Below are 11,444 nucleotides of genomic sequence, written 5' to 3'. Positions count from 1 at the left end.
TAGTAATTTAATTATTATTTAAGTCATAATATATCTAAAGGTTGTTATAACTCAAATAATTCAAAAGTCTTCCAAGAGTTGCTGTAGATGGTAAAGGCTGTGGACAGGAAAGAGCTTCTGTAGTGATCTGTGTTACAGCAAATTGGAAGAAGCCTCTGACTGAAGATACTCTGATAGTCTCATTAAGAAAGTGGTCAAGGTTGTCCATCATCTCCAGAGGTTCACCTGAACGGCTCAGTTCCAGAATGAATAAATGAGTTGAACCCGACTAACCACAGATGTGCACTACAAAGCTATACAAACATGACAAGTGCCATCCTCACCTCTTCATGCATACTCTTTCGGAAGTCCATCTCTTCTGCCAGACTCTGGCAACGGTTTTCCAAGTCAATACGCATAAGCATCTCATCAGAAAGCTCCTTCTTGGCCCGAGAAAGACCCGTTTCCATCTGAAAAGAAACACCGTCTGGAGTATGTGATTATGTCGGAGTAAAAAAATACACATTCAAAATAATTTATGCGTTTACCTCCTGAAGTTGTTCCTGCAGCTCAGATAGAGTATTTTCCAGCCCCCTTTTCTCAGATAGTATAGTAGCCAGCATTGCATCTTTGCCATTGAGCTGAGCCTCCAATTCCTTCAATCTGGCCACGGCTGCTGCAGCATCTGTGTCCTTTTTAGTGTAGCTGGTATAGAGAGATGGGTGAAATTAGAGAGTAATTTTCCCCCCAATTGTCCATATGTTATCAGAGTGCATCTGGATATCAACGAGATGATAAAATTAAAAATGCTTTGCACTCAACAGCAATAAAAATAAAAAAAAGTGCAGAAACTTACTTACTGCCTTATAAGAAATGTCTTCATCATTAGGAAAACTGTGAAACCATTAACCAGGGTTTCCCCCACAGAGTAAAGCCAGGCTTTACTCTGTCTCTGTTGCTCTGAGCGTTTGGGTGATGTTAGGAGCAGATTTATTCCTAAAAGGTATCTTTAGAGAAGATAGGTTTATAGTTTATGCATTTAAAGCCGGACCAATCATACCCTGGCGCCTCTGCACGTTGCCTCTGCGCATTGCCTCGTGGGCTGCTGCAGTTAGACGTCTTAAGTTTACCGCACCACGGATCGCACGTGCCTCCTTTCATTCAAACTGGACACAGGCTGACCTGTATGGATATTTACATCAACCCCATGTGAGGAATTATGTTTCTTTCCAGAGTTTTTGATCAGGGGAGGAGTTTAAAACCCCCGCATTAGCTCTGGTTGTGCAGGCTCTCTGTGAACCCCAGGAATAACTTGTAGTCGTGATTTCAGAGGTGCGTTGAGGGAGTGGTGAGAATGATTTATATTTGTGGACAAAGAATTTTGTGCAGCATTTCCATCTCAACACGCTGCCCAGCACCTGGCTCTGTCTGCACTGATAAAATTTATGTATATGTTCCCGCTTGGCCGGTGTGTTAGTAGTTAACAAACTAGCACTAACCTCATCATGCAGGTTCAGCCCGGTGAGGAGTTTTCGCGCTCTCCTCGTAGTCACGCGTCACGTTGGTGTTATATTATTTTATTAGTAACAGTAGTATATTTTTACGGTTAAACGATGCATCAAATGCATTGTCCACTTAGTCAAACAGAGTTAATGTCCGCTGAGATCCGAGAAACTAGTCCCATAAATTGGACCGACCAAAACAGTTTCTGTGTCCCCTTGTTAAAAACTCAACAGACATGAAATGGAAGAGCTACTAAAGCCATATTAGCAGCATTAAATTAAATCTCCCGTTTGTTGCTCATCTCTGCTTGCAGTGCAGCGGATTTAACTCATCATGCAGGGCCGGCCCAAGGCTGTCTGAGGCCTGGAGCAGAATTTGACTTGGGGGGGCCCATCTTCATGCTAAAAACATCAGCATCTCTAACAGCTTCTGTGTTAGATTTAGTGAAATCTGGGAGAGGGGGAGTAGTTTAACTGGCCAACCTAAAATGTAATAAGCTATAATTGTAGTTTACTAATTTGTACAGGTGAACAAACAGAGCTCAAACTCAAAGATTAACTCACAGCATCAGATTGTAGCTGTGGTAACAAAACAATCCAACTATGAATATTGTTCTTTGAACTTTTCTGAAATAAACTTACCAGCTCCTTAAAATCAAATTTAAATATTAAACTTAAAATGTTTTAGTTTATGTATGCTAAAACCATTAAATCAAATTTAGCAGTATTGATATTCTCAATAAATGTTACATTTATATATCGGTGGTGTGTGTTCAAAATATTAGCAGGGGGCCTTCTCCAACTGCCGACTTATTTGGATTAAACAGAAGTGCCAATAAATGATATTAATTTTAATAGTATTTTTGAATTTGTTTTTAAGAGTCTATAGTTGTAGGTTTAAAACTAATTTCATTGGTGATGTCTTCCCATCCATCCATCCATCCATCCATTTTCTGTACAACCTTGAGGGTTGCTTGCCCATCTCCAGCAAACGTTTCAAGCGAGAGGCAGGGTACACCCTGGACAGGTTGCCAGTCTTTCGGAAGGCAGCAATGTTTTCCAACATGCAATTACCCAGTAATATTTTACATTTCAACTCAACATTGTTTAATACAAAAACACAGTGCACCGACTCAGCGACCCAACCAACGGACTTAGCAAGTTTTCTGGAGGGAAACCTTACAGTAACTTGTATATCTTCTGGAGAGCACTTAAGTACCTTAAGTACGATTACTTAATGTGTTGCATTGTCAGTGATTATTTGCCTAACATTGTCAGAACTTTGTTCCCAAAGCCAAAACGGCTTTTTCATTTAAGTGTTTCAATGAGGAGTTTCCTACATGACTTTAAATTAGAATGCGACAATGACACGAGAAAGCCGTAAGATTTGTCAGTCATGGCTGCTGCCTGATTGCTTCTACAAGTATTTGATGCAGCTTTTGAACTTTTTTTTTTGCATGTTGTCTCTTAAAATTGCATCTACAGTAGGAAACTGATGAGTGTATGAAACTTGAATGACTTCTCAACTCTGCAACTACAAACACAGCAGTTCCTTGGGATATGCAATAGTTAGTTACCTGCTTCTCAGCCAAACACAGCAACGGAGAAGATGGGTTTGAAAACTGACAATTTCTCTCTTCATACTTCAGGCTTTACTTGTGCTCTCACCAGGCAAAGCTTTGTTTATGTAATCTTTTTTTTTTTGTACCTTTTTTAAGACGTTATGTTTCGGAGTTCAGGTATTGTTAAATGTCACATTAGCGTCTTGTGATATTTTAAAGGTCGATTTCAAGCCTTATTAACTCAAAAACATGGTAGGCTGCTGGATGACTGCCCTAGCGCCCCTGCAATCTGGTACCCTTAGATACCACTCCTGTTTCAGTGAACCAAAATTAACATCCTACTGTGAACTATCCAGGTCAAGACCAGAATAAGACCCAACATATGGTAACTGCAAACATCCCTTCCGTATACTGTACTGGAAGAAAGTATTGTCCCCCTTGCAGATTTTTTTTTTTGTCTCTGCTACTGCTGTCAACAGCTGCAGTGTGACAGTTTCTACGATCAGATTTAAGACAATATCAAGCAACAAACTAATTTATGTTAACACTCATTTAATAAATGAGTGTTGTACAAAAGAATACATATCAAATAGAATGTGCTTACTGCTACAAAAGATATTTCAAAGGAACTTTCTGTAAAATTGTTCTTTTTACAATACAGAACCAATAATAACTATCTAAAGTTAATTACTTTCGGAACTAACGGTGAAGTTAGTTCCGAGTTGGAAATTTGCACTCCGCGGAGTAAGGGCCGTTTAGCTCAAGGTTGATCCGATTCATGAATGCTAATTTCGGCCAGCTGTTCTCCACTCTCTCCCCTCAAACGTTCAGAGGTTCACTTAGGACTGTCAACAAATTTCCTAGCCAAACACTCCTTTGGAACAAATATAAAGATGTCTTGCCTTGTGACAAACTGACACAAAAAAAAGTTGTAATTCATGCTATTACATGAGGCACACTAATTTTTATTCAATTTAAGTCATTTTCAATATTTCAAATCTGATAGACTGGAGAGATGAGGCACACTCATTTTTATTCTTTATCAGTGGGTAACATGACAAGGAAGCTATTGAAAACCTTTATTGTATTTTTTAATATAAAATTACAGAAAAAAAATATACAAAAAGATTAAAATGGAGGAAAAATGAGTGTGCCTCATCTGTCCAGTCTATTAGAACAATTTCAAAATGATTTTGAGTCATTCGGTGAAAGGATTTGAAAGCGGTTAAAGAAAACTATATTTTTGTAATATTAAAAATATTTAAAATGACTTAATTTGTTGACAGTCCCCAAGTGAACCTCCAAGCGTTTGAAGGGGGAACGGTCGAGAACGGCTGGCCGAAATTAGCGTTCATGAATCGGATCACCCTTAAGCTAGACACCGCTTACTCCGCGGAGCGCAAATATCCAATATCCAACTTCAAACTAACTTCACTACGGTAATTTAGCTTGCGTACGCCATAGCATTGAAGTTGAAGTTAGCTCCCGGATTTCAAACTATCAAATCAAATCTAAACCAATTTTATCTAGGCTGAACCCGTATGACGTTCCCAGTGCAAACATCCAATCTAACGCCCAGATTCACTTGACCGTGTAATGTTTCAAAAGTGGCTCGAAAGTTTGAGTAATGCGTTTTGTGAAGCATTTGCAGAGTTGCGTAAGTGTTACACAGAATGACAGCATGAATTTATAGCTTACTTTTGTTGAAGATGTTCATGATCGGCTTTGACCTTTCCCAACTCAATCTGCAGCCAGGCCCGCTCCTTGGAGGAGTCATCCAAACTCCTCCTGGCGTCGGCTAGCTCCGTCTCATACAGTGCTTTCAGTCCACCGAGTTCCCGACTCCTAGTTTCCTCTTTTTCGCTAATCTGGAGGTGAAGTACGTCATTCTCAGACTCTAAACTACGAACTTTATCGATGTAAACAGCAAGACGGTCATTGAGGTCTCTGAGCTGTTGTTTTTCCTGCAGCCTGGTTATTCTGGTCGGACTTAGCGGTGTGGCGCTGCCGCCGCATGTGCCTCTGTGGGCGGTGGGAGTTGCAGTCGCCATTGTGGAGAGCGGCTAAGTCACTGTTAGCGTTCAAGAACCCTGGCAAAACAAATATGTCTTCTATAAATGTGCGTTTGGTCAGATTCAACCTCTAAACTGCCGCTTCTTTCTTTAAAGTATATGCAGTCTCCTCCTCACCGAATGAAAGAAAGGGGTTGGCTTTCTAACATGGCGGCTCGTTGAAAATATTACGTATCATCCTGCTGGCCAATGGAGTATCGTCTTCTTCTTCTTTAGGTTTTAACGGCAACTTGCATCCATTATTGCTGCATTACTGCCATCTATTGGATCCCAATATCTATACCTCAAATTCTCATGAAGACCACAGTATTTTTTTAAAAACGTAAAATCTTCTTTTTCCCCTCAATACTATTTAATTGATCAACCACATTCTCAAATTTCAATTCCCTATTAAAATCTAATTCCGTTTTTAATAATCGTCTTTGATTTGCATATTTTCTACAACTAATAAAAACATGTTCCATCGTTTCTACAGTATCACACCAACTACATAAACCAGTAAGATGTTTCCCCATCTTAAAAAGAGTTCCATTTAAAAAACTGTGCCCGGTTCTTATTCGATTTATAATTATCTCCTCCCTCCTGTTTATTCCCCTGACCCTCACTACATCAATTGTACTTTGTATCCTATATAAATGACTTCTATTTATTTCATTATCCCATCTAATTTTTTTATATCTTCTTGCTTTCTCTCCAAACTATACTTTTGCCTTCAGATTTAGATAACTTTATTGGCATATCAATATCTTCTTTTTTAATTGCCTCCTCAGCCAACCTATCTGCTCTTTCATTACCCATGATGCCTACATGAGCAGGAGTCCAGAATAATATTACATTTTTATTTTTTTCACATATCCTATGATGAACAGCCATAATCTCATATATTTTGATTATTTGTACAACCCTTTTCAATACTCAACAATGCAGATAATGAATCACTACTAAATATTATTTTACTTAGATTGGTATCCTCCACCTATTCTAAAGCTAATAATATACCACACAATTCTACTGCATACATATACTCAAATAAGTAGATGTTCTTTTTGAAATATTAATCTTCAAATCAGGAATCACTACTGCTATACTGGTTGCTTCATTTTTGGGGTCTTTCGAACCATCAGTATAAATTTGCAAATCATATTTATTCTGTATTTGATTATAAAATTATTGACAAATATCTATTAAACAGTATTTCTTTTATTAATATTTGATAATGATCTGTCAACATTAAAATATTCCCATGTCCATGTAGGTCTCAAAGGCCACAATACTGTTGGACTAAATTCTTTATTACATTAAATATTTTTGCTCTGTTATCCCCAACCCACCCAAAACTATTAATTTGTACCTTTCCTTTTTCCCAACAATTTTCTAATACTTTCTTAACTGGATGATCTTCATTATGTCCTTTTAAATTTATTCAATAATTAATCATTATCTGTTGTCTTCTGACACATAATGGTATTTCTCCTGATTCTACTTGTAAAGCACATACTGGAGTTGATTTAACTGCCCCTAAACAAATTCTCAGTGTTCTGGCTTGAATAACATCTAATTTCTTTAACCTAGTTTTAGCCGCTGAACCATACACCACACTCCCATAATCTGTTCTTGATCAAATTGGTGACACAAATATTTTTAAGTGATTCAAAAATTTGCACCCCATGTCAACCCAGCTAAACGCCTCATAATGTTAAGAACCTTTTTACTTTTCTCCATATGTGCTATGTGATTTTCCCAAGTTAGTTTCTTATCAAAAACTATTCCCAAAAAACAAAAACAGTTAACCCTTTCTAACTCTTTCCCATAGAAATACAACTTTTTATCAACCACAGTTTTTTTTATTTGTAAAAAACATTACTTTTGTCTTCTCAATTGAAAATTTAAAGCCCCACTCTACCCCATACTTACCCACTTTATCTATACCTTCCTGAAGTTTTAAGATGAGATGTTCTACATTTCTCCCCCTTTTCCATAATGCTCCATCATCAGCAAAAAGTGACTTGCCAAAACTAATAGATAATTCTTTAAAAAATATCTTTAATGTTGGACTTACCACAGTTCCTTGAGGAATTTCATTTTCTATTTTACATGACTGTGAAACATGAGATCCTATTTTGACTTGAATATTTCTATCACATAGAAAATCCCATATCCAATCAAACATATTACCTCCTATACCTATCTGATGTAATTTAATCATTAACCCTTCCCTGCATAGCATATCTGATGCTTTTTCTACATCAAAAAACACAGCAACAACAGTTTCCTTATTAATCTGAGCTTTTATAATATCATCTTCTAAACATAAAACAGGATCTGTTGCTCCTCTCCCTCTATAAAAGCCACTCTGATAAGGAGCAATTGTATTTCTTGACTCCAAATATTGTATTAATCTCCCCAACCCTAATTTACACATATTAGACGCTAAAGCAATTGGTCTGTAGTTTCCAGGATTACTAAGATCTTTCCCAGGTTACTTTAGTGGAGTAACAATTGCTTCTTTCCATTTACAAAGCAGACTCCCCTCTTTCCAAATCTTATTATATAAAATTAATAATTTATTTAAAATGTCATCACTCACATGTGTTGGCATAATATAACAGACTTCATCTTGACCTGGAGCATGATTCCTAGTTCTATCCAAAGCTCTTTTCAGTTCTCCAATAGAGGAAGGATAATTCATCATCAGTATTGCTCTCCTTCCTTCTTAAAATTTCATCAGTTTTCCTTTTAGTGTTCTCTCTTCCCTGTATTGCATTAACTGATCAATTTTTCCCACTATGCATCTCCACAAACATGCTTACTAAAATCTAATGGAGTATTGCGACGTTTCTTATTTTTTCTTTTAGGTCTTCTTTTATATAATGGCAGATCACAAGCAACTTTCAGGTGCCTACCGCCACCTACTCTACACAAGTGAGTAGCAACACTACATCCATTAAATTCTATTTTTTAATTTTGTATTAAGATAAATGAAATTAATCTGTAAATATCCACTACTTTTTCTTCTGTTCCTAGTATTCATTTTAAATTCAATTCTTTTTCTCTCCTTCTCAATCTCTTCCTTTCAGGCTCATCCAACCATTTTCTTTACACCCTTGTCCCTCAGTGGGGTCGGGATGGTTGTTGGTGCCCATCTCCAGCTAACATTCTGGGCAAGAGGCAGGGTCACCCTGGACAGGTCGCCAGACTGTTGCAGGGTGACACAGAGACAGACAGGACACACTCCATGCAGAAAGGCCTAGGCTGGGAATCAAACCCAGAGCCTCCTTACTGCAAGGCAACAGCTCTACCAACTGCGCCACTGTGCAGCCTCCTTTCAGGCTCACGTTTTACAATTCATCAATATCTGTTCTACTTTTTTTTTTCTCCACATCCTTCAAATTTATCATCTTTTTCTCCCAATTAGACATAAAATGTCTGTTACATAGGTATGACCGACTCAATCTCATTATTTATTCCCTTCCGTTTCTTTCACTAATATTTCTAACTGACACTAACATTTGTATTTTGATATAAACTCCTTTTTTTATTTTCATTCCTATTTTTTTTTTTTTGCCATAATTCTATTTCTTTATTCTTAACTGAATTCTCTTCCTCATCCCCAAAAGAAATTGTAATTGTTATTGCCCCCTCTAAAGCCGTTTTAGTTAATTTATCTGTCTTTTCATTGCCTTTTACACCTTCATGTGCTGGTACTCAATAGAGCCAAACATCAATGCCACCCAAGTGTAATCCAAATAAATTGTGCTGAATTTCTAATATTAAATATTTTTATATTATTTATTTTCCCTGAATGCTCTCTATTAGTGCTTTGGAATCTGTGCAAACCATCCTATCTAGTCAAACTTCTTCTACCCACTGTAAGCTTACTATGTCTGTCTCCACTTCAGCTGTAAAAACAGATAGTTGGTTTGATAAGCGTTTGGAAATATAAATTTTAAACTCTGGAATAAATATTTCTATTCTGACCCACATCCTTTTGTGTTCTTAGAACCATCTGAATATTTTGTAAGCTAATTAGAATATAAGTTTCTTAAATATGCATCCGTCTTTACCCTTACTTCATTTAGATTCCCATCATTTTTCATTTTAAGAAGTCTCATCTACATTTGCCTCTGGAAATATCCATGGAGGAACATTACTAATCAAATTAAACCGCACTATTTCCTTATCCTCTAATCCATAAATTTTAGCCCATTTGTCCACAATATATTGAAAGTCATTACTTTGGAATTTTGAGTATTCCCGACAGTGGTAAAATTCTTGAAGTTACATCATCTTCCTTACCAACTTTAATTTTTGTCCAATATACTAGAGAATTTTATTCTTATTTCTATTGGAGTCACTCTAGTTTCCATTAACAGACCATTAATAGGGGTGCTGTAGTGGTCGCGGGTTCGGTTCCCGGCCTGGTGACGTTTGCCGCATATCTTCCCCTTCTCTCATTGCCCTCTTTCCTGTGGGGCTACTTTCAGATGAAGGCCACTAGAACCAACAAAACCTTTAAAAAAAAAAAAAAGAGCATTAATGGGTATCATTTTCACTGCTCATGTACATATACGCAATGCCCTACTCTGTAATCGATCTGCATTTTGTAATGTTTTAGCTGCTGCTCCTTATACAATACTGCCGTAGTCTATAGCTGATCTCATGCAAGGACAGTCCTTAGGCCCTTAGTGAAATTTGGTTTTGGGGCCCTCTATTCCTGCACTAATATTTTCATATTAGTGCAAATGTCTTTTTTGCATTGATTGATCCAATCAACAGTCAGATAATTTGCACACCTGCTATAAACTTATTCCAATACATTATATTCTATATAAATTATATTATATCTGATGCATATGACATTATATAGAATACATTTATTTGCCAACTGATTTGTCGGTGCTGATTTCCTGAATTTGGGAGATCGATGATATGTGAAGCTGATCTTATCCCCCAGTATTACCTACCTCAACAAAGGTCTAAAAATCAGCCACTGTCCTCTTCAGATCTGCCATGACAGACTTTTGGCTGACAGACCGGCCCAATAGGTCATGTCTGCTCGTTTACAGTTAAAAGTAGTTATCCCACTGTTGCCAACTCAGCAGCTTTCTTGCTATATTTAGCAACATCCATCCATCCACTTTCTTATGCCCTTGTCCCTAGTGGGGTTGGGAATTTAGCAACATTTCAAAGAAAAATTGGTTTTGACCAAAAGTGGAATCGGCATGTCAGGCTTTTTAAAGATCAATAATCAGCGATCAGCCAGAAAACTCCAATCAGCGAACCCAGACTTAACCTATAAGAATCCAGACCCTTTCTATTTTTAGGAACATTATGGAAGTTATTACATCAAATGGATCATTTAACATATCTGAAGTCTGTTTCTAGATCGTACCACCCACTAGCACAGGTCTGAATTGTGACATGACTAGCACTTATCTTTTAAAATGCTAAAACTTGTGGATTTAGGTAATGCAATCAAAAGATGTAAGCCAATAGGCTTACATCTTTGTGTAAGTTTGTGTGGCTTTTGCCACACAAACTTTGATTTTTTAAAATCCAAATTTAAAAAAAATTCACATCACAACTAGTTAGTATTATGTAGTTCACTGTCAACACAAAACAGCATCTCCATTAGAAAGCTGACCACAGCTGCATCGTTTCACTCTTTATTACTCCGTATTTTAGAGAGACAAATTTCTAGTGTGGCACTTTATTTTTATGTTCAAGGTCACTTACGCCAATAAACTATCGTTATAATCTGTGACCTTGGGTACACTGAAAAAAGTGATTTTGGATTTTTTAGATTTTGATCTAAAACATCATATAAAATGTAATAGATTTTTTCAGTTAGCTAAGGAATTATAAAATAATTGGTAAATTATACATATGCTACCCATTCATTAACAGTAAAAACCTGTTACATAGGAAAATAGAGTAAACTAGAAAATTCCTGCAGAAATTTTAAGGGGCCTACCACCTGTGCCCATCCCTTTAAACCCAGCGTTTCAAATTTGTCATGAAAAATAGATATAAGCAGGTCTGACATAATTAACCCAACACTAGCACAGAGTAGCTGTGAATATTGTCAGGTATATTATGATATATGTGTTACCATTGAAAAGCGAGACCGACGACTATAAGCTTCGCACATGGGGTTCTCACTCATGGTCCAAAATAAAAAACATGAAGAAAGTTGGTAATAGTTAATTTCTAAAAACAATTTAAATTTTCATAGTAAAGATTTTAATTTACACTCAAAAATTCAGACAAATAATTTTATGTAAGCAAAACATGAAAAGTCACAGGAAATATGTATTCTTCCCACAATG

The 11,444-nt window shown here is 36.8% G+C and overlaps 1 protein-coding gene across 1 annotated transcript; it reads right to left on the bottom strand.

Annotated features, from left to right (window-relative positions):
• Window positions 1-278: 278 nt before the first annotated feature.
• Window positions 279-5,304, bottom strand: LOC103131964 (lamin-B1-like). The gene is made up of 3 exons (XM_007543707.2): window positions 4,742-5,304; window positions 528-684; window positions 279-449 (listed from the first exon to the last, which is right to left on the bottom strand). Exons 1-3 carry the CDS (start codon window positions 5,092-5,094, stop codon window positions 294-296), a joined length of 666 nt encoding a protein of 221 aa, XP_007543769.1. The 5' UTR covers window positions 5,095-5,304; the 3' UTR covers window positions 279-293.
• Window positions 5,305-11,444: the final 6,140 nt, after the last annotated feature.

The sequence above is a fragment of the Poecilia formosa genome, unplaced genomic scaffold (genome assembly GCF_000485575.1).
Source record: "Poecilia formosa unplaced genomic scaffold, Poecilia_formosa-5.1.2 Scaffold883, whole genome shotgun sequence".
In the NCBI taxonomy this organism is placed as follows: domain Eukaryota; kingdom Metazoa; phylum Chordata; class Actinopteri; order Cyprinodontiformes; family Poeciliidae; genus Poecilia; species Poecilia formosa.
The sequence above is the reverse complement of the archived record's forward strand: the minus strand, read 5'-3'. Positions and strand labels throughout refer to the sequence as shown.

Coding starts and splice junctions, on each gene's coding strand:
- LOC103131964 (XM_007543707.2), bottom strand. CDS start 5,094: ATGGCGACTGCAACTCCCACCGCCCACAGAGGCACATGCGGCGGCAGC. Junction 685..4,741: donor CATGAACATCTTCAACAAAA/GTAAGCTATAAA, acceptor TCTCTATACCAG/CTACACTAAAAAGGACACAG. Junction 450..527: donor TGCAGGAACAACTTCAGGAG/GTAAACGCATAA, acceptor GTTTCTTTTCAG/ATGGAAACGGGTCTTTCTCG.